The sequence below is a fragment of the Oncorhynchus nerka genome, linkage group LG10 (genome assembly GCF_034236695.1).
Source record: "Oncorhynchus nerka isolate Pitt River linkage group LG10, Oner_Uvic_2.0, whole genome shotgun sequence".
NCBI lineage: Eukaryota > Metazoa > Chordata > Actinopteri > Salmoniformes > Salmonidae > Oncorhynchus > Oncorhynchus nerka.
This window is the reverse complement of record NC_088405.1, coordinates 54,213,410-54,237,741: the sequence shown is the minus strand read 5'-3', so window position 1 is coordinate 54,237,741 and position 24,332 is coordinate 54,213,410. Positions and strand designations below refer to the sequence as shown.

At 41.4% G+C, this 24,332-nt stretch overlaps 1 protein-coding gene across 3 annotated transcripts in view; it reads right to left on the bottom strand.

The window, feature by feature from the left end:
* Positions 1 to 24,332, bottom strand: part of LOC115135609 (kelch-like protein 13) — a 91,742-nt gene that overhangs the window by 27,003 nt on the left and 40,407 nt on the right. For all 3 annotated transcript variants that reach the window (XM_029670499.2, XM_029670498.2, XM_029670497.2), the window contains 2 exons: positions 11,072 to 11,213; positions 4,274 to 4,406 (listed from right to left, as the gene is read on the bottom strand). In XM_029670499.2, coding sequence (XP_029526359.1) covers positions 4,274 to 4,406; positions 11,072 to 11,213 — 275 coding nt within the window. The remainder of the gene's footprint in view (positions 1 to 4,273; positions 4,407 to 11,071; positions 11,214 to 24,332) is intronic.

The following is a 24,332-nucleotide window of genomic DNA, read 5'->3' as shown; positions in this document are numbered from 1 at the left end:
AGAATAATCTCAGCTAAATCCCATAACATGCATACAAACTACACTACCGGTCAAAAGTTTTAGAACACCTACTCATTCAAGGGTTTTTCTTTATCATTACTATTTTCTACATTGTAGAATAATAGTGAAGTCATCAAAATGATAAAATAACACATATGGAATCATGTAGTAACGAAAAAAAGTGTCAAACAAATTGAGATTCTTCAAATAGCCACCCTTTGCCTTGATGACAGCTTTGCACAAGCTTGGCATTCTCTCAACCAGCATTGAGGTAGTCACCTGGAATGCATTTCAATTAACAGGTGTGCCTCCTGAAAAGTTCATATGTTTGAGATAATAAGTTGTTTTGTGACAAGGTAGGGATGTATACAGAAGATAGCCCTATTTGGTAAAAGACCCAAGTCCATATTATGGCAAGAACAGCTCAAATAAGCAAAGAGAAATGACAGTCAATCTGGAAAATGTCAATATCTTTTCAAGTTTCTTAAAAAACCGTCAAGCACTGATGAAACTGGCTCTCATGACAAACACCACAGGAATTGAAGACCCAGAGTTACCTCTGCTGCAGAGGATAGGTTCATTAGAGTTACCAGCCTCAGAAATTGCAGCTCAAATACAGTGGGGCAAAAAAGTATTTAGTCAGCCAACAATTGTGCAAGTTCTCCTACTTAAAAAGATGAGAGAGGCCTGTAATTTTCATCATAGGTACACTTCAACTATGACAGACAAAATGATTTAAAAAATTCTCCAGAAAATCGCATTGTAGGATTTTTAATGAATTCAATTGCAAATTATGGTGGAAAATAAGTATTTGGTCAATAACAAAAGTTTCTCAATACTTTGTTATATACCCTTTGTTGGCAATGACAGAGGTCAAACGTTTTCTGTAAGTCTTCACAAGGTTTTCACACACTGTTGTTGGTATTTTGGCCCATTCCTCAATCTCCTCTAGAGCAGTGATGTTTTGGGGCTGTTGTTGGGCAACACAGCCTTTCAACTCCCTCCAAAGATTTTCTATGGGGTTGAGACCTGGAGACTGGCTAGGCCACTCCAGGACCTTGAAATGCTTCTTACGAAGCCACTCCTTCGTTGCCCGGGCGGTGTGTTTGGGATCATTGTCATGCTGAAAGACCCAGACACGTTTCATCTGCAATGCCCTGATGGAAGGAGGTTTTCACTCAAAATCTCACAATACATGGCCCCATTCATTCTTTCCTTTACATGGATCAGTCGTCCTGGTCCCTTTGCAGAAAAACAGCCCCAAAGCATGATGTTTCCACCCCCATGCTTCACAGTAGGTATGGTGTTCTTTGGATGCAACTCAGCATTCTTTGTCCTCCAAACACGACGAGTTGAGTTTTTACCAAAAAGTTATATTTTGGTTTCATCTGACCATATGACATTCTCCCAATCTTCTTCTGGATCATCCAAATGCTCTCTAGCAAACTTCAGACGGGTCTGGACATGTAATGGCTTAAGCAGGGGGACACGTCTGGCACTGTAGAATTTGAGTCCCTGGCGGCGTAGTGTGTTACCGATGGTAGGCTTTGTTACTTTGGTCCCAGCTCTCTGCAGGTCATTCACTAGGTCCCCACCGTGTGCTTCTGGGATTTTTGCTCACCGTTCTTGTGATCATTTTGACCCCACGGGTTGAGATCTTGCGTGGAGCCCCAGATCGAGGGAGATTATCAGTGGTCTTGTATGTCTTCCATTTCCTAATAATTGCTCCCACAGTTGATTTCTTCAAACCAAGCTGCTTACCTATTGCAGATTCAGTCTTCCCAGCCTGGTGCAGGTCTACAATTTTGTTTCTGGTGTCCTTTGACAGCTCTTTGGTCTTGGCCATAGTGGAGTTTGAAGTGTGACTGTGAGGTTGTGGACAGGTGTCTTTTATACTGATAACAAGTTCAAACAGGTGCCATTAATACAGGTAACGAGTGGAGGACAGAGGAGCCTCTTAAAGAAGTTGTTACAGGTCTGTTAGAGCCAGAAATCTTGCTTGTTTGTAGGTGACCAAATACTTATTTTCCACCATAATTTGCAAATAAATTCATTAAAAATCCCACAATGTGATATTCTGGATTTTTTTTTCTTATAGACCTCTCATCTTTTTAAGTGGGAGAACTTGCACAATTGGTGGCTGACTAAATACTTTTTTGCCCCACTGTAAATGGCCCACTGTTCAAATTGCTGCAAAGAAACCACTACTAAAGGACACCAATAAGAAGAAGAGACTTGCTTGGGCCAAGAAACACGAGCAATGGTCATTAGACTGTGGGAATTTGTCCTTTGGTCTGATGAGTCCAAATTTGAGATTTTTGGTTCCAACCGCTGTGTCTTTGTGAGACGCGGTGTGTGTAACAGATGACCTCCGCATGTGTATTTCCCACCATGAAGCATGGAGGAGGAGGTGTTATGGTGTGGGGGTGCTTTGCTGATTTCTTTAGAATTCAAGGCACACTTAACCAGCATGGCTACCACAGCATTCTGCAGCGATACGCCATCCCATCTGGCTTGTGCTTAGTGGGACTATCAATTGTTTTTCAATAGGACAATGACCCAAAACACACCTCCAGGCTGTGTAAGGGCTATTTGACCAAGAAGGAGAGTGATGGAGTGGCTGCATCAGATGACCTGGCCTCCACAATCCCCAGAGTTCAACCAAATGAGATGGTTTGGGATGAGTCGGACCACAGAGTTAAGGAAAAGCAGCCCATGTGTGTATATATATATATACACATACACACACTTACAAAATACATTTTTTACTTTCTTTGCTTTCAGGCCCACGAGGTTGGGGTTGTATGTGGAGGGTTTTCTTTGGCCGTCGGGAGGCTAGTAGGAAGGTGGGGGGTCTGGGTGGTGACTGAAAAGCAACCCTAGTTGCTATGGGGGTGAGAATGGGTGGAAAACATGGTTTCCGGGAGTTGGGGGGGTGGATGGAGACATGTTGGCTGGGTGGGGTTGGGGGAATGGGATGGGAGGTTGTGGGTGGAGGCACACTTTTTAGTTTTCTTTTCCTGTTTAAACAGACATTTTTCTTGCTTTAGTTTTTATTTTGAATGACAGTCCACAGGTACATGTTATTTAAACTGAATATATTAATTGAAATGGATATTGTACCTGTAACCCCCACACCAAAGAAAAAATAAATAAACTTAGTCCATACATTTTTTGTTGTTGAATAAAACACATTAATATTAATACATTTATTTTTTCCCTATCTCAAGAGGTTAAATAAAAAATATACTATAGTAAGTACCAAATAAAGTAACAGGGCTGACCGTAACAGGGTTGATGATTTCTTCTTAACCATTTACACTAGTGATGCACCGATATAAAAATTTTGACCGATACCGATATCCGATATTTTCATTGTGGAGTTTGGAGTGTGACTGTTTGAGGTTGTGGACAGGTGTCTTTTATACTGATAACAAGTTCAAACAGGTGCCATTAATACTGGTAACGAGTAAGAAGTTACAGGTCTATGAGAGCCAGAAATCTTGCTTGTTTGTAGGTGACCAAATACTTATTTTCCACCATAATTTGCAAATGAATTCATTAAAAATCCTACAATGTGATTTTCTGGATTTTTTTTCCTCATTTTGTCTGTCATAGTTGAAGTGTACCTATGATGAAAATTACAGGGCTCTCTCATCTTTTTAAGTGGGAGAACTTGCACAATTGGTGGCTGACTAAATACTTTTTTGCCCCACTGTATATGAAACTGCAGTTGAAGGATATTTACCCTCACTACATCTATCCAAGTCGTTTCTATTTGCGTCATCAGTGAGGCAGTTACTAAGCTACAACAATATGAAATACAGAAATAAATTCTGGGAATAAAAAAAGTATGTTCACCAAAGTGATGAATGCAATAATTGTGATGTCTTATGAAAAACAAACCTTATTATATATTTTTTTAAAAGCACAAGGTAAAATCAAAACCTTAACCCCTTGGGAAAATGAGCATGTCTAATTCAAGGTATGGTAGTTTATCAGAATGTAGAGATGACAGGGAAAGAATCCTGGAGGATTCACGCTGTGCTTCAAGAAAAGGAGCACTTTGGGAGAAGACAACCAGACAACACAATGCTATCAGCTGCAGAGCCCCAGAGTAGAGATTGATTGACGGACGCGTGACAAGCAGGCTAATCCTCTGATTACTCAGTCTGTTAATCAACATTAAACACAGTATGTGGACGTCCCATCCCGTGCATGCTGCTGTGGGTCAGTGAGAGGTGGTGAGAGAGATGGAGGCATAACAGCTTACCTGTGAACATGGCTTTGAAGTAGTCGCTGGAGGAGGCCATCATGGCGCGATGCACTGGGAAGGCTTCGTCTCCGTCCCCCGCCACCAGCGTGACATCACACAGTAATCCCTCTAGCCTCAGCTGGTCAAATCCCTGGGAGGGGGAGAGAGAGAAAGAGGAGAGACCAGCCTGTTAGAGAGCTGCTCTGTGAGGCTTCCCGAGTGGCGCAGCACATAGGGGAGGGTTTGGCCAGACGGGACTTCCTTGTCCCATCACACTCTAGCGATTCCTTGTGGCGGGCCGGGCGACTGCAAGCTGACTTCGGTCGCCAGCTGGATGGTGTTTCCTCCAACACATTGGTGCAGCTGGCTTCCGGAAGCAGTGCGGCTTGGCAGGGGTCGTGTTTCTGAGGACGCATGGCTCTCGACCTTCACCTCTCCCGAGTCCATAGGGGAGTTGCAGCGATGGGACAAGACTGCAAACTACCAATTGGATTCCCACAAAATTGGGGAGAAAAGAAAAGAAAGCTGCTCTGTGTACTGTGTGGAGAGACCATGTCTGTCCTGAACCAGATTGGTATAAGGCCTATCCAGACTGGTACACAGACTGGATTAGCCTAACTCAATCACTTCATGAAAAGACAAAGAGAAAAACACAGCCCCCCAAGCATTACCGTTTCTTGACAACCTGCCTGAAAATAATTCCTGTGCTTATTGCAATAAAAACAAATAGGTCAAAAATGTATACCAAAAAGTAATTATTTGTCTATCTTTATACAAAGAATAAAAATGTATACCCAAATATGTTTTTTTTTGTCTATCTTTGTACAGAGAATGTTACAATACGTTTGTAAGTTCATATTCTGGTTTAATAAAAATTATTGGTAGAATAATTTTGGGTTAAACCAGCCAAATACATACATCTTAAATTAATTTCCCACAGAACTATAACGCTCACCAGCCTTAAAAGCAATATGTAGCAATGCTATTACATTTTCTACTTGTGTTTTTAAGCCCAGTGTTCAGTCACAGACTGAGATCCCTATAAAGAACACAGTGGAGACCAACAATGGCATCACTATGTGCATTGACGACCCTCACTGCTTAATTAGCATTCACTTAAAATGGTCAACAGTCGGTGTTTCATACACATTTGAATGATGTTTTTCTTTGTCCCATGCAGCAACCGCCTGATGAGCATGTTAGAAGATGTAGCACTGAAAGTGAAGAGTCTTCTCTTGGCAAAATCAATATCTAGAGTCCTATGCAGGCGTATTTACAATATGTCCAGAGAACAACAGAAAATAGATGGGCTATAATAGATGACTGCTAACAAGGGATAGCAAGATGTGCCTTTTTCTAATGATCCAACAAGCTTTCAAATCATAACAACTTTGAATTTACCTCAGTGATAGTTGTTGTTAAACTCTGAAAATGTTCAGCCACGGATAGTTGGTAGCAAGCCGACAGCTGTCAATCGATAGAGAAACCTTGCAGCGACGACAGAGATTGGCACAATCTTATTTTCTGACTTGAGCAATGTGCTGAATCACACGTGTACACCCACCCAGTGCTGTGTTCCTAAAAAAATAAATCAACACTCTTCAACAGCAGTTATAAAAACTATTCCACCAGTTAAAAGGCTATTACACTGTTGAATCGGGACCTTAGAAGCACTCTGCCTAACAACACGTCCACACAACACACCTCCATCATACTAACAGGTTGTGGAGTACACACAGTGTGAACAGGTCACACATTGATGAGTCCAGTAGCTTTCTGCCAGCTCCTGCCTGGCAGCCCCCATCTCTGTGACGACCTTCACGTGTGGACAGAGACTGGCATGGGCCAAGCGGGCCAGGCAGGGCACGGAGCCTGACTCACTGGTGCTGATGCTTCATCAAACAGCTGGAGCCCAACACGCTGAGCCACTGTCTGTCTGCACTGAAGGAGTCACTACCATCGCTCTATCATCCCCTTCAAAATTACAGCTAACTAGCCGACATAAATAATAAGGGATTTCATCTCCATTTCAATTGTCATCACATTTTCTTTTTATCATATGCAGAAGACATCTTGTTCTATGAGTGCGATGAAAAAAGTAGGCCATTTCAACTAGAGGGAACAACAGTCATTTCCATTATTTTAATCCAACTTCATGAAAGATATCCGTTTGACAACTCTTTGTCGAGAACATAACAGTTTTCAATGTTCTTAGAACATAATTCTCTTCCTCCGCAGTGAATCAATTGAATAATTCACTGATCATTTTCCTCAATAAATGCAGCGGATAGGTTTGAAAGACAAGTCTTATCTCTTAGACAGCTTGCACACACGACCCTGATTTATTCCACTGTTTACGTGCTTTGCCCTCCACGCGCATCGCATTCTGACTTTAGATGTGCCAGTGATTAGAGTGGGAGAGACCTTGATTTTTATAAGATTTGTTGGTTTTTTTTTAATTTATTTTTATTTGACCTTTATTTAACTAGGCAAGTCAGTTAAGAACAAATTCTTATTTTCAATGACGGCCTAGGAACAGTGGGTTAACTGCCTGTTCAGGGGCAGAACGACAGATTTGTACCTTGTCAGGATAGTGAAGGCTAAACCCTGATGTGCTTATAACAAGTTTGACATTAGTTGTAAAAAAATCCATAATGTTAGGTAGAGCAAAGGAAGAAATGTGTGCAGTGCTTGAAGATTGCAAGTGTGAAGGAGAAGGAGAAACGACGTGTGATTAAGAGTTGCACACAATAGCCTAGAAGAGATTGTTTGAGACAGATGCGCATGATTGGTGCTGCACATCGTTGAAGATCTGCACAGGAACAACTTTTCTGTGTTTTAAAACAGAATTTTGAACAGACAACCTGACTGAAACAAAACCAGGGTAATTTGTGTAATTTTTTTGTTGTGTTCAGAAATGTCTAGATATTTTTTCGAGTTGGGTAAAGGCCCTTAGTATCTTTGTCTGGCAAAGTTTCAGACACCATACAGACATATTCAGGTCCCTAATTATCACGAGCCAAAACAACTGCATAAAAAAATACAACTACTGAGCTATATTATATGCAAATTATTTTATACTAATACAATTGCTCAGAGAAAGCGATTTTAAAAAATCTAAAAAAGATAGGGGTGACAATAATTTTGACCCCCATCTTCATTACTCTAGCACCCTTCCATTGCGAGGAGAATGTCCTCTTCAAACCACAGGTTTCAATGGGGCTCAAAGTCTGGACACAGAGATGCATTATTTTTTGTTGTTGTCAATTAACCATTTCTTTGTGGATTTTGATGTGCGCTTGCTGGAAGATACACTTGCGGCCAAGTGTCAGCCTCCTGGTTATCTTTGCAAACTACTTTAATTACATTTTCATTGGCAAGATAAGCAAACTTAGGGATGACATGACAGCAACAAACGCTGACACTACACAAGTATATCGGACCAAATTATGAATGACAAGAATTGTACTTTTGAAATCCGTAAAGTCAGTGTGGAAGAGGCAAAAAAAATGAAGGTCTATCAACAATGACAAGCCACCAGGGTCTGACAATCTGGATGGAAAATGACTGAGGATAATAGCAGACGATATTGCCACATCTTCAATAGAAGCCTACAAGAGAGCGTGTGCCCTCAGGCCTGAAGGGAAGCTAAAGTCATTCCGCTACCCAAGAATAGTAAAGCACCCTTTATTGGCTCAAATAGCCAACCAATCAGCCTGTTACCAACCCTTAGTAAACGTAATGAAAAAAATTGTGTTTAATGCAATGCTATTTCACAGTAAACAAATTGACAACAGAATTTCAGCTTGCTTATAGGGAAGGACACTCAAAAAGCACAGCACTTACACCAATGACTGACGATTGGCTGAGAGAAATTGATGTTATGGCTTTACACCCCCTGCTATAATGTGGATAAAGAGTTACTTGTCTAACAGAACACAGAGGGTGTTCTTTAATGGGAGCCTCTCAAATACAATCCAGTTTGAATCAGGAATTCCCCAGGGTAGCCGTTTAGGCCCTTTGCTTTTTTACATTTTTACTAATGACAAGCCAGAGTGTCTATGTATGCGGATGACTCAACACTATACACGTCAGCTACTAGTGACAGCTACTAAGTGACTGCAACACTCAACCAAGAGGTGCAGTTAGTTTCAGAGTGGGTGGCAAGGAATAAGTTAGCCCTGAATATTTCTAAAACTAAAAGCATTGTATTTGGAACAAAACACTCACTAAACCCTAAACCTCAACTAAATCTTGCAATAAATAATGTGGAAATTGAGCAAGTTGAGACAACTAAACTGCTTGGAGTAACCCTAGATTGTAAACTGTCATAGTCAAAACATATTGATGCAGTAGTAGCTAAGATGGGGAGAAGTCTGTCTATAATAAAGCGATACTCTGCCTTCTTAACTTCTTGATGACAGGGGGGCAGTAATTGAGTAGCTTGGATGAATAAGGTGCCAAGAGTAAACTACCTGCTACTCTGTCCCATATGCTAATATATGCATATTATTAGTAGTATTGGATAGAAAACACTTTGAAGTTTCTAAAACTGTTTGAATTATTTCTGTGAGTATAACAGAACTCATATTGCAGGTGAAAACCTGAGAAATATCCAACCAGGAAGTGGGAAATCTGAGGTTTGACTCTTTGGGGTCATGTTGCACTTCCTACGGCTTCCACTAGATGTCAACAGTCTTTAGAACTTTGTTTCAGGCTTCTACTATGAAGGGGGGGGGGGGAGAATGAGAGGGGATTGAGTCAGGTGTCTGGCAGAGTGCCACAGGCTTGTGAGGCGCAGTCTCGTTACATTGCTTTTCTACAGACAATGGAATTCTCCGGTTGGAACATTATTGAAGATTTATGATAGACATCCTACATATTGATTCTGTACTTAGTTCGACAAGTTTCTACGACCTGTAATATAACTTTTTGAACTTTTCATCCGACGTTCGGCTGGACCCGAATGCGTGTTTGTATTTGTTTACCAAACGCCCAAACAAAAGAAGCTATTTGGACATAAATTATGAACTTTATCGAACAAATCAAACATTTATTGTGGAACTGGGATTCCTGGGAGTGCATTCTGATGAAGATCATCAAATGTAAGTGAATATTTATAATGATATTTCTGACTAATGTTGACTACACAACATGGCGGATATCTTTTTGGCTGCTTTGTTGTCTGAACGCTGTACTCAGATTATTGCATGGTTTGCTTTTTTTCCGTAACGTTTTTTTAAAAATCTGACAGCGGTTGCATTAAGGAGAAGTATATCTCTAATTCCGTGTATAACACGTGTATTTTCATCAACATTTATGATGAGTATTTCTGTAAATTGATGTGGCTCTCTGCACAATCACCGCATGTTTTAGAACTACTGAATATAACGCGCCAATGTAAAATGAGATTTTATTTAACGCTACCGTCCCACATATCCCAGAGAGGTTAACACGATCAACAAGGCAGTTCCTACAGGCCCTAGTTTTGTCACACCTTGACTACTGTTCAGTAGTGTGGCCAGGTGCCACAAAAAAGGACTTAGGACAATTGCACAGCTGGCCCTTGGATGTACACAGAGAGCTAATATTAATAATCACTCCTGGCTGAAAGAAGAGGAGAGTGACTTCATCACTACTTTTATTTATGAGAGGTATTGACATGTTGAATGCACCGAGCTGTCTGTCTCAACTACTGGCACACACCTCGGACACCCATGCATACCCCACAAGACATGCCACAAGAGGTCTCTTCACAGTCCCCAAGTCCAGAACAGGCTATGGGAGGCACACAGTACTACATAGAGCCATGACTACATGGAACTCTATTCCACATCAAGTAACTCATGCCAGCAGTAAAAAAACATAAAAAAACACCTTATGGAACAGCGGGGACTGTGAGGCAACACAAACATTGGCACACACACATGCACACACACACGGATTTAGTACTAGAGAAGGGGCCTGAGGGCACACAGTGTGTTGTGAAATATGTGAATGTATTGTAATGTTTTTAAAATTGTATAAACTGCTTTAATTTTGCTGGACCCCAGGGAGAGTAATAGGGATCCATAATAAATACAAATTCAGGTAGAATTGTATGAATTTTTCTTATCGTTTTATCGGAAAACGGATTTAAACATTAAGACATTCTTCCCATAAAAGTTGGGACAAATCTCTAATCATTAACTTTACCGAGTAACTGGACATTTTAGCCAAAAACATGGTTGCCTCTGCCAGGAGGCTGACACTTGGCCGCAAGTGGATCTTCCAGCAAGACAATAGCCCCAAGCATTAAAAATAAACATTTTGCAATGGCCATCTCAGTCTTCGGACATGAACACCATTGCAAACCTGTAGTTTGAATTGAAGAGGGCAGACCATAAGAGAAGACAAATTATATCAAGGATCTAGAAAGATTTTGTATGGAGCAATGGTCTGAGATCCCTCCCAATCTCATAAAACATTTTAGAAAAAGGTGGCAATAATTTTGACCCCTCTCTTTGAGATTTTGTTTTATTACTTGTTAATAAAATCTCTTTCATTGAGCAATTGTAATAGTATAAAATTATAATATATCTATAATTTACAACTCAGTATTTTAATTACTTTATTCAGTCTTTTTTGCTAATCTTTATAAAAGGCCGACAATATTTATGGACCTGCCTGTATAGCTATCATTTCAATCAATCACAGGACCTCTGAAGGCATATTAAAATGACCCTGGCATATTTCATTAGGGCTTTTAAGAGGTTCATCAATCTGTCCATCCTCCCCAGCAGCACCATCTCTCAGTCTCTCTCCACTACTACTCACCTGAAGGACCACTGAGCTGTGCGTGTTGCTCGTAAAGAAGCGAGTGTTTCCGGTTTTTGAAGCCTGTAGGTGGGCAGAGATGCCCATGTCACCACACCCCTGCGACACTTTCATGTGAGGGTCGTCGTCCTCCACGAGGGATCTTTAGGGGAGGCAGAGGGAGGGGAGAGAGGGAAAGGGACATTTAGCTTACAATCATGCAGTACAAGCACGGATTTACATTAAAATAAACTCATTGAGTGTGGTTTGTATGCAGATTCACGAGCCTACATGATGAGAGAATGTTGAGATTTTCCTGATGATTCATGCACAGCGGCTGAGGAAAGGGTTTTTTAGGAAAAAGGTCAATAAATACACAGCACAACAAGGGGAGAGCTTAGCTAAGACATTTGCGTTCTTCTAATCAGGCACATAGAACATGATTTAAAATGTCTACATTAACACCAAACAATACACAAGGACGCTCACACACACCTGAAAATGGTGCTTATATCCAGGGACGTAAGGACAGGCAGTCACGCTACAAGGCAAAGGTAACTACGAGCTAAGAGTAAACATCCCCAGCCTGGTCCCTCCCTGCAGCAGACCATGCTCTCAATGGGACTGTGAGAGAATAACACGACTCAGGCCAATCATAGTGGTGTCCTCACCTCCTCCTCTGCCACATTACACTCAGTTCCATCATCAGCTCTCCACTTCAAACCTGATGAAGTCATACTGGTGCTCTATGCCAGGGGTTCCCAAACTCTTTTTAATTTGGGACCTACCAATTGAGGTGTCTTGAGTCGCGACCCACAAAAAAGGTTTGAGCGGTTGAAAAAACATACACAGACCAAAGAATAAGTAAACAATATCATCATGGCAGCAGAGAAAACATTTTGTAGTTTTAAAGCACATTTTTCTGCCATTCTATACATTGTCCCGTGGCTAATGCTGTGTTCTTATGCTTAAATATTATAAAATCAATAGGGGCCTCATTGTCCAGCTTTATTGTTGTTGATGGCAAGTTCTCAAAGTGCTATAGCTAGGCTATTGTAAAAATATATATATGTATCTTTTTTACAATTATTTATTTAACTAGGCAAGTCAGTTAAGAACAAATTCTTATTAACAATGACAGCCTATGTATAGGTTCATTATCATTTCTACATACTTTAGATTTGGTTTTAAGTTTAAGTTTACACTAAAAGCATTTTTCCCCTCCCGAAAATGTGTATGATATATACACACACACACACACACACATACACAGTATCAGTCAAAAGTTTGGACAAACCTACACAAGGGTTTTTCTTAATTTTTTACTATTTTCTACATTGTAGAATAATAGTGAAGACATCAAAACTATGAAGTAAAAAAAAGAAGTGTTAAACAAATCAAAATATATTGATTCTTCAAAGTAGCCACCCTTTGCCTTGATGACAGCTTTGCACACTCTTGGCATTCTCTCAACCAGCTTGGCCAAATTGAGCAACCGGGAGAGAACGGCCTTAGTCAAGGAGGTGACCAATAACCCGATGGTCACTCTGAAAGAGCTCCAGATTTCCTCTGTGGAGATGGGAGAACCTTCCAGAAGGAGAACCATCTCCGCACCAATCAGGCCTTTATGGTAGAGTGGCCAGACGTGCCTTTTTACTGAGGAGTGGCTAACATGATGGCCCGCTTGCAGTTTGACAAAAAATAATTTGCACCTAAAAGACTGACTATAAAAACAAGATTCTCTCGTCTGATGAAACCAAGATTGAATTCTTTGGTCTGAATAACAAGCGTCAGGTCTAGAGAAAACCTGGCACTATGTCTATGGTGAATCATGGTGGTGGCGGCATCATGCTGAGGGGATGTTTTTCAGCGGCAGGGATTGGGAGACTAGTCAGGATCGAGGGAAAGATGAACGGAGCAGAGTACAGAAAGATCCTTGATGAAAATCTGCTCTAGCGTGCTCAGGACCTCAGAATGTGGTGAAGGTTCACCTTTCAACAGGACAAAGACCTTAAGCACACAGCCAAGGCAACGCAGGAGTGCCTTTGGGACAAGTCTCAAAGTCCTTGAGTGGCCAGCCAGAGCCCAGACTTGAAATAAATAGAACATCTTTGGAGAGTCATGAAAATAGCTGTACAGCAACGCTCCCCATCCAACCTGACTAAGCTTGTGAGGATCTTCAGAGAAGAATGGGAGAAACTCTCCAAATACAGGTGTGTCAAGCTTGTAGCTTCCTACCCAAGACTCGTTACTGTAATCACTGCCAAATGTGCTTCAACAAAGTACTGAGTAAAGGTTGTGAAAACTTATGTAATTGTGATATTTCATTTTTTCATTTTGATCACATTTGCAAACACGCACGCACAGTGTATTCAGAAAGTATTCAGACCCCTTGAATTTTTCCACATTTTGGTATAAATGTAAAATAAAATCTAATATATATTTTTATGCACAAAAAAGTCATCCCAAGACCCACCTGGACACCTGCCATGACCTACAAGTGGGTCCGTCCCACAGATTGGGAACTATTGCTCTATGCAACACCAACGCAACATCTCGTTAACTACAGCAACTTTAATTATGCCTACAATTACTGGAGACCGGTGTTATCCACTGGTTATTAGGGCATGTCCGCTAACTGACCATGAGGGTCATATTAACTTCAGAGTTACGGCAGAGTTGCAAATAAAAAGCCATCTCTCACACTGGCCAATAAAAAGAAAATATTAAGATGGGCAAAAGAACACAGACACTGAAAAGAGGAACTCTGCCTAGAAGGCCAGCATCCCGGAGTCGCCTCTTCCCTGTTGACGTTGAGACTGGTGTTTTGTGGGTACTATTTAATGAAGCTGCCAGTTGAGTACTTGTGAGGCGTCTTTCTCAAATTAGACACTAATGTACTTGTCCTCTTGCTCAGTTGTGCACCGGGGCCTCCCACTCTTTCTATTCTGGTTTATCAGTTTGCGCTGTTCTGTGAAGGGAGTAGTACACAGCGTTGTACCAGAACTTCAGTTTCTTGGCAATTTCTCGCATGGAATAGCCTTTATTTCTCAGAACAAGAAAAGACGGACGAGTTTCAGAAGAAAGGTCTTTCTTTCTGGCCATTTCGAGCCTGTAATCGAACCCACAAATGCTGATGCTCCAGATACTCAACTAGTCTAAGGAAGGCCAGTTGTATTGCTTCTTTAATCAGCACAAAAGTTTTCATCTGTGCTAACATAATTGCAAAGGGCTTTCTAATGATCAATTAGCCTTTTAAAATGATCAACTTGGATTAGCTAACACAACGTGACATTGGAACACAGGAGTGATGGTTGCTGATAATGGGCCTCTGTACGCCTATGTAGATATTCCATTAAAAAGAATCAGCTGTTTCCAGCTACAATAGTCATTTACAACATTAACAATGTCTACACTGTATTTCTGATCAATTTGATGTTATTTTAATGGACAAAAAAAATGATTTTCTTTAAAAAACAAGGACATTTCTTAATTCTTAAGTGACCCCAAACTTTTGAACGATAAGTGTAAATCTTTTTAAAAATTAAAGAAATTGACCACAGTGGCGGCCATTGATTGGCTGAATACCAGGGCGCGAGGTGGTTGGAGTTGTCAATAAAGCAGCATGACAGAAATATGAAGTTTTCGAAATTACCGGCAAATTTCTTTCAGAAGATATATAAAGAGATCTGTGCATTTGAATAAGAGCATAAATACACCTATTTGTCTTTTGCATATCAAAAACCGAATGACCACTACTGCACATGCTGCCACTGTTTTGAACAGATTATAGTATATTATTTAGAACGAGCAGCCAGTTCACGAACGAGTGCACCAGGGAGAACGCAACAAGCAGATGCAATAAGTGAACCCCCCCCCCAGCCCCTCTTGGCAGTGGACAGAAATTCTTTACGTTTTAAAGTTAATTTCATGCAATTCTACACATGTTATTTATTTCATTTCAGGGTTTCTCTCACGACCCCATTTTCAAATCAGGTGATCCCACATGGGGACGCGACCCCTAGTTTGGGAAGCGCTGTGTTAACCACACGATACGATGATCATCCAGGACTGCTAAGTCTCTAACGAATGGAAGTCGATGAGCCAGTCAGGGGGTCAGGTGATACTATCAGGTATGTTTCTAAAGGGAGGGGGAGATGGATGGCCTAGTGGGCTCTAGATAGCGGTTGTTCAGGGTCAGCACCACCACAACTAGATGTGGAGGAGTATTCATGGCTACAGGATCAGGAGCAATCACACTGACACACAGCGTACTGGTACATTTACCCTGTCAGGTGGTAAGTCGGAGAGGCAGCGAGGAGAGAGTGGGTTGTCCAAACCACAAAGGAGTGTTGGTGGCTGCCGGAACGAAACAAAGAGAACAACAGCTAGAGCAACCCAGTCATAAAATACATAACTCGGACTCCAACCAACAGCACGAAACAAACAAACACAGACGTCATCGGAAGTTTCATCCATCAACAGCCGATTTGTAGTGAAAACACCAAACACACACACACACTGACACGCTATGCTACAAACACGTCCGTATGTGACTACAAATATGCACTGACTAGGCTACACAAATGTTTCACAGAAATAAATACACAAAAGTCAGTTAGGCCTATATCAAATCTTCTGCTGTGTGTGTGGGTGGTGGATGGCAGTTTTCTTTTTTATTAACAAGATGCTTAAACATGCCAAGAATCATATGCTTTATGGAATGGAGACCGTGAACCATTTCTTAGTAATACATCAGGGAATAATTAATTAAATTGGTTAAATTGGATGGGGGTAGGCATGCGATGCGTCTTAATTGCTTTTGTAAATTGGATGATGACTATAATGAAAACTTGCATCTTAAAGGCCCAATGCAGTATGTTTTTCTCAATAGCTAATCATTTCTGGGTAACAATTAAGTACCGTACTGTGATAGTTTATTTTTGATCATTTTAATTGAAAACTAAAGTAGCTTCTTAGCAAGAGCAATTTCTCAAGTGAGAATTCTGCTAGGACTGTCTGAGCATGGTCTGAGTGGGGAAACTGAAAACTAGCTGTTATTGGCAAAGTGGTTTGGAACTCTTTCTTTTATTGGCCTATAAACTAATTTGTCACCAGGCAGGTAAAACCTCTATCCCAAGCCTCCCGAGTGGTGTAGCGGTCTAAGGCACTGCATCGCAGTGCCAGAGGCGTCACTACAGATCTGGGTTTGATCACTGGCTGTGACGCAGCCGGCCGCGACCGGGAGACACATGAGGCGGCGCACAATTGGCCCAGTGTCATCCGGGTTAGGCTGGCTGGGTTGTCCTTCGCTCTCTATCCTACCAAAACAGGCTGAAATTTCAGGTGGTCTTTTCAAACAGCCGTTACACTAAAAGGGCATTATCATACTTTTCACAGTATTATTCAAACCTCATAGTGTGCTTAGAAAGATGGAAATCCGCACACTGGCAAAAAATAGGAAATATCCAAAACCTCAGTGTGGAAAGACTATATATAAAAACACAGGAAATCTAATTTTTGACTGCACTGGGCCTTTAATAGCAGCAGACTTTTTATCAAATGGCTGTTAGTGAACAGTGTCTATTTCCTCTCATTCACGCATCTGGTTGAGGGATTATTTTTTTTTAGAAGTGGGATAGGATAGTATTGGATTAAAACTAAACCTACAGGAACAATGACAGGGAACCAGGATGTTGTCAAACTATCTAACTACTTAATGGGAATCTCCATCTACAATGAGGAAATAAAACAAATTGACAGACGCTCATTCATCAAACTGAATGTTTGGTAGGCCATTTCTGCACTTCCTGTTGGTGAGACAATCATTAGAATTAAGAGCCTCTTCACACTTACTACACTATTCGTAAAAATACCGTCAGTTACACATATTACTCAAATGTAAACATGAGTACTTGCTACGTGTCGACACTCGGCCAACAGTCGCCCCCCTTGAAGCAGGGCAGTGTAAACAGAATAGTCTCGTTGAGCCAACACTCCTACAGTATAAATGCTAACAGCAGAGCAATGTTTTTAAAACAACTTAAATGTTTAGACATTTTCCTAATATTTGAGACTTGTTTTATTGAGTTTATACCTGAAATTGCTTTAACAGGCTGTTACATTCTGAAAATGTTGCAGTAGCTGCCAGCTGCACTGAGCCACATACAACTATGGAAGCCCATCTCCACAAACAAAAACTAAAAACATGTCAAATGCAGATCATACAAATAGGAGATGTTTTTTCATTTGTAACATTGTGTGGTGATTTCAGAGGTGGCACCACATTAATCAAAGTGGTGGGTGGGTAATTATTTTCCGGGGGGCACCAGCGTGGTCTGGTAGTAGGCTAACCGAAACAACTTCGGACCCTAGTTGTAGCGTATGACATAGTAATATATCACAAAAAAAATGTTTTATATGGGCGATGTCTTTTTTTTCTATATGGGCTATGATGGGACCAGATTCTTTTTCTAATCAGGTCATATGGTTTTAAAAAAACTCCTGACCCTACTGAGGATGAAAACATTAAAACCCTTTTTGATCTAGATTTTATTTAACTAGGCAAGTCAGTTAAGAACAAATTCTTATTTACAATCACAGCCTAGGAACAGTGGGTTAACTGCCTTGTTCAGGGGCAGAACGACAGACATTTTGCCTTGTCAGCTCGGGGATTCGATCTAGCAACCATTCGGTCACTGTCCCAACGCTCTAACCACTAGGCTACTTGCCGCCCCTTTACACAAACAAAAGAGACCATTTCGATTGGACAGTGAAACCAACAGGGCTGAGCTTGCTGCATGCAGGGTTGCATTGTATATACTCATACAGTTATCAGAATGTTGTCGATGGAATACTTCCAGTCAATCATTTTGGATGAACCCCTAAGGTCGATCTCCGTGCCCCCGCTGAAATCTATTTAGCGTAATAAAAAAGAAAGTCACCATAAAAATATGTCTGTTTGAATATAAACCTAAAATAATTGCCTATTTTAGGCTATAAATACATAGCTTAGGCTATTAAAACATGACCTTGAGTTTTCCCTGGCCAGACCCAGAACGCATAGGCTTCTCTAGACTACCTGCAGCTGTGGTTGTTATCAGTAGGCTACAGTTGACCAGACTGAAGCACAGACTAATTGTGCACGTTGACAACCATGAGGTACTTTATGTGTTTTATGGCGGGTATGAGCTTCCATATCAAACAGCTCGTTGCAGTGAATTCACTTATACCCACGTTTTCAGTCGCAACTGTTATAAGTGAATTGCAACGAGCTGTTTTATATGGAAGCCCATGTTAGTCTGTGCTTCAGTCTGGTCAACTGTATCCTGGTGCTGCCTTTTTTATTTGATCTAATCGACCAACTTCATTCCATTATTTGAATTCCATTTAGTTTTTTTGGGAGGGAGTGAGCTCAATGCGCACATCCCAGTTTCTCTAGAGATAAATCAGATCCAGCTTGAACTGTAAAAAAAGGCCAAAAGGCCAATATTCTACTGTTTAGTGCATAAAACGTGGTAATTAACTACAATGACCATAATCCTTTGCGCATCTACTTGACCGGTCTTTGTTTCTTTTACGCCTGCTACAGAAGAGAGAAGAATGCCGGATAGTCCGGTGATATAGAGAGCCGCTGTTGCTTCGCGGGCTATCTAGCTGAAAATACATGATCTAAGTGATTAATAGTTGGTATTCAGTAGTCATAAAAATATGCCTTATTTACTTTGAAGAACTACAAAATAGGGATTTGGTCAGAGAGCATAGGCTGCAGCTCTATAAAGATGAGATGACTTGGAATTAAATCATAAAATAATCAAATAAAACAAACGTAACATACACAACAACTGAAATACTGCATTACAGTTAAGTGAATAAATGATGGTTAATAAGTGTAAGCAGTAGTGGACAGCCACGACCATCATGGGACTTGTAATTGTTTTATTGTGTGTTACAGCATTCAACCCACATAATGCATAGTCCCTTTAGTCTTTTAAGATAATCGAAACCAAAAACCGTGATTCTTTTTGAACCGAACCAAAACGACCTCAAAAAGCACTGATCGCTCAGCACAAGTCTCTATGCACACACACATTAATTTGCACACACACGCATAACATGCACACACATTAATTTGCACACACACGCATAACATGCACACACATTTATATTGACTCTTTTATACTGACTCTACACACACACACATTCATTCACGATATACGCTGCTGCTACTCTGTATCATATATCCGGATGCCTAGTCACCTTACCCCTATACATATCTCCCTCTATCACTCCATTATCCCTGCACATTCTAAATATGCTACTGGAACTGACCCTGTGCACATGGCTTAATAACTTCCTTGTTCTTATTTCTATTTGGTGTTATTTTCACTATGTTGTTCACTGCATCGTTGGGTTTAGAGCTCGCAAGAAAGGCATGTCACTGTACGTGTGCACGTGGCATTAAAACGTGAAACTTACCACATGTAATGATTTGCATGATATTGATAAAAGTGAAGCCTGGTTTGTTGCAATGTTCCGAGGTAGACCTACTGCACTTTTGTATTTGCATGAGCGGGTCAATCGTTCATTTTTGATAGGATAACGTTACTTGATGAAGACTTGCTTTTAGCAACTCTGCACTTTTGTCTTGAAGCTAAAATGTAATGAGTGTAGCCTACAGATGAGAAAATAAACCCTTCAATTGTCTGCACATGCTTGTGAATTATTGCTTTATTCAAGAGTGTAATATGATTTGGTTGCATTATTCAATAGCTTAGTGTAATATGTTTCAGAAGAAACTGTCATTGTTGAATAGTTTGTGCTTGCTGGCTAGTGGCTACTGTGATATTTAGTCATTTAGAGCTGATGACCAAGAATGTCGCGTTGCCAGCGACAACGACATGTAAGGCAAGGATGTAATGTGAATTTAAAACTAGAAATCTCTTTCGCCACTCCACTCCTCAGACTCTCCTTCATATCTCTTAGTGTGAATAGGGCCTTAGAATATCAAAATAGAGACAATCCCTTTACAGAACTGCAACAAAGAAACACACAACGCCACTACCACCACAAACACCAACAAAAGATAGCTAATTGTCTCCCCCCAGGGAGCTGTTTATCAGTATAATTAAATGGCTCGATACTGTGCAGCACACCACACCAACCAAAGCTGCAAGTTGAGTTTAAAAACTATGTCCAACAGTACCACAAAGGATGGAAAAAGACCCTGGGAAACCCAAATAACCGCCGTTCTCCTCTACTGTATCAACGTTACAGAGGCAGACAGTGCACCACTTTATAAAACCGGGACTTTGTTTCAGACAGGTGAGAGAAACAAGCAGCACAGTACCCAAAATAGAGAATTAACATAACATATTTTTTCAATCATTCATAATGATGAACTACAGCGTGTTCCAGGTACTGGTGAAAGAAGCAGCTGTGATGTGATTTCATGTCGTGCCAGACCTTCTGCTCCCTACGAATGAGATTCACTGAAGAACTTAGCACATCCCAGTCTTTGATTACCCAACATCCCTTTTAACTTTGTTGGACCCGACGGTCGCCTCTTAATTAAGCTTTGAGGGAGCGGCCAGATCGAAACAGAAAGGTGTCTTTTTACTTTTTTTTATCCAACTACCTTTAAAACCAGGATGTTGCTGACTAGAACTAGACGGCTGTTAGTATCCATATGCAAAGAAAGCACCAAGCACTCGAATGAAGGGAAAAACAACATTGATTTATTTATAGTGCATTAAGTGCATTACAAAACCAGCTTTGAAGTCACTCCGAATTTTTTACTTAAACAAAAGTAGCTATGGTGTAATATAAACAGCAGACACTCTTACTAATAGGAGCGCAAACAGATGCCACTCCATTGTTAAGACGACATGGCAGCTACAAACACTGTTGGATTGATCCTGCAACCCTCTGGTATCATCACCTGCTATATCATTTCACTACATGCAATTTGAGTGAAGGTTGGTGAGTATCTATTGAGAAAGATTATGCAAAGACCATTGACATTCCTGATATGAAGGAGAACAGACTTCCTGAGGTTTTTCAGTCGCGCAATACGAGTCATCACATCATGCACCAAAATGTGCTTCCTGTGAAACACCAAGTCCTCCAGCATTCATCCAGCAGTATTATCAGCAGATTTTTGGCTTTCATAATTTAAAAAGTCAGGAAGAAAGATATGCTAATGAAGACACAGAGCTGCCATCCTATCTGAGCGGTGTGGAACATAAATAAACCTTGGGGGTGAGTACAGTTTATGAGCAGGAGCCACACAGAACACACAGCGGCATATATTCTCAACTGACTGTCTCAGTGGCAGACGGCGCTGCATGCCTTTGACAACATTTTCTCGTAAAAGGCCAATTCTATTAAAGAGACTTACCAACGCCAAACCTCTCCAATCTCCCCCACCTGCACAGGCCTATATCCATTCACATCGATAAGACATTCGAACTTCAGCCAGCCTTCTATTTATATTTCTGTAGAAAAGGTTAATTGCAGCCGTTTTGTGAACACAAAGGTATGATTCATCAGAAAACACTGTCAGGGGAGAGAGAGCAAGGACTCTGAAATTTAGAGAAACCTTTCAAGCATTATTACTTTTGTGTTGAAGATCCTGAGTATTGTGTAATCACATTAAGATTGAGTTTTTGAGGATGTGTGCTGTTCTCATTGTATAACCGTACTGAATTGACAGGGAGGGGGCACAGAACATGTAGGCTTGATGAGTATTGGCGTGTCAAACCAGGAGAAAATGTGGTACTATTGGGTTTAGCTGCCTATCACAGTGGACTGGGGGATCCTATGGCATTGATGGCATTGCTGTACCTGCCAGGGTAGATGCACACTCCCCTAGATACAACATTCATGTAAATGTGGTACTATTGGGTTTAGCTGCCTATCACAGTGGACTGGGGGATCCTATGGCATTGATGGCATTGCTGTACCTGCCAGGGTAGATGCACACTCCCCTAGATACAACATTCATGTAAATGTGGTACTATTGGGTTTAGCTGCCTATCACAGTGGACTGGGGGATCCTATGGCATTGCTGTACCTGCCAGGGTAGATGCACACTCCCCTAGATACAACATTCATGTAAATGTGGTACTATTGGGTTTAGCTGCCTATCACAGTGGACTGGGGGATCCTATGGCATTGCTGTACCTGCCAGGGTAGATGCACACTCCCCTAGATACAACATTCATGTAAATGTGGTACTATTGAGTTTAGCTGCCTATCACAGTGGACTGGGGGATCCTATGGCATTGCTGTACCTGCCAGGGTAGATGCACACTCCCCTAGATACAACATTCATGTAAATGTGGTACTATTGGGTTTAGCTGCCTATCACAGTGGACTGGGGATCCTATGGCATTGCTGTACCTGCCAGGGTAGATGCACACTCCCCTAGATACAACATTCATGTAAATGTGGTACTATTGGGTTTAGCTGCCTATCACAGTGGACTGGGGGATCCTATGGCATTGCTGTACCTGCCAGGGTAGATGCACACTCCCCTAGATACAACATTCATGTAAATGTGGTACTATTGGGTTTAGCTGCCTATCACAGTGGACTGGGGGATCCTACGGCATTGCTGTACCTGCCAGGGTAGATGCACACTCCCCTAGATACAACATTCATGTAAATGTGGTACTATTGGGTTTAGCTGCCTATCACAGTGGACTGGGGGATCCTATGGCATTGCTGTACCTGCCAGGGTAGATGCACACTCCCTAGATACAACATTCATGTAAATGTGGTACTATTGGGTTTAGCTGCCTATCACAGTGGACTGGGGGATACTATGGCATTGCTGTACCTGCCAGGGTAGATGCACACTCCCCTAGATACAACATTCATGTAAATGTGGTACTATTGGGTTTAGCTGCCTATCACAGTGGACTGGGGGATACTATGGCATTGCTGTACCTGCCAGGGTAGATGCACACTCCCCTAGATACAACATTCATGTAAATGTGGTACTATTGGGTTTAGCTGCCTATCACAGTGGACTGGGGATCCTATGGCATTGCTGTACCTGCCAGGGTAGATGCACACTCCCCTAGATACAACATTCATGTAAATGTGGTACTATTGGGTTTAGCTGCCTATCACAGTGGACTGGGGGATCCTATGGCATTGCTGTACCTGCCAGGGTAGATGCACACTCCCCTAGATACAACATTCATGTAAATGTGGTACTATTGGGTTTAGCTGCCTATCACAGTGGACTGGGGGATCCTATGGCATTGCTGTACCTGCCAGGGTAGATGCACACTCCCTAGATACAACATTCATGTAAATGTGGTACTATTGGGTTTAGCTGCCTATCACAGTGGACTGGGGGATCCTATGGCATTGCTGTACCTGCCAGGGTAGATGCACACTCCCTAGATACAACATTCATGTAAATGTGGTACTATTGGGTTTAGCTGCCTATCACAGTGGACTGGGGGATACTATGGCATTGCTGTACCTGCCAGGGTAGATGCACACTCCCCTAGATACAACATTCATGTAAATGTGGTACTATTGGGTTTAGCTGCCTATCACAGTGGACTGGGGGATCCTATGGCATTGCTGTACCTGCCAGGGTAGATGCACACTCCCTAGATACAACATTCATGTAAATGTGGTACTATTGGGTTTAGCTGCCTATCACAGTGGACTGGGGATACTATGGCATTGCTGTACCTGCCAGGGTAGATGCACACTCCCCTAGATACAACATTCATGTAAATGTGGTACTATTGGGTTTAGCTGCCTATCACAGTGGACTGGGGGATCCTATGGCATTGCTGTACCTGCCAGGGTAGATGCACACTCCCCTAGATACAACATTCATGTAAATGTGGTACTATTGGGTTTAGCTGCCTATCACAGTGGACTGGGGGATCCTATGGCATTGCTGTACCTGCCAGGGTAGATGCACACTCCCCTAGATACAACATTCATGTAAATGTGGTACTATTGGGTTTAGCTGCCTATCACAGTGGACTGGGGGATCCTATGGCATTGCTGTACCTGCCAGGGTAGATGCACACTCCCCTAGATACAACATTCATGTAAATGCGGTGGAGGGCCGAACACATTTTTTTGTTTGTCAAAATCAATGTGGGCCAGAAAAAGGGCAGCTATTTGATATACATACTTTCTATCTAGTTTTAGATTAGTTTATTTACCATTTTTCTTAAATAACTATTTTCCCTCGGATGCTATTATACAGGGCTTTTTTCCTAACCAGGAAATCAGGGTGTTG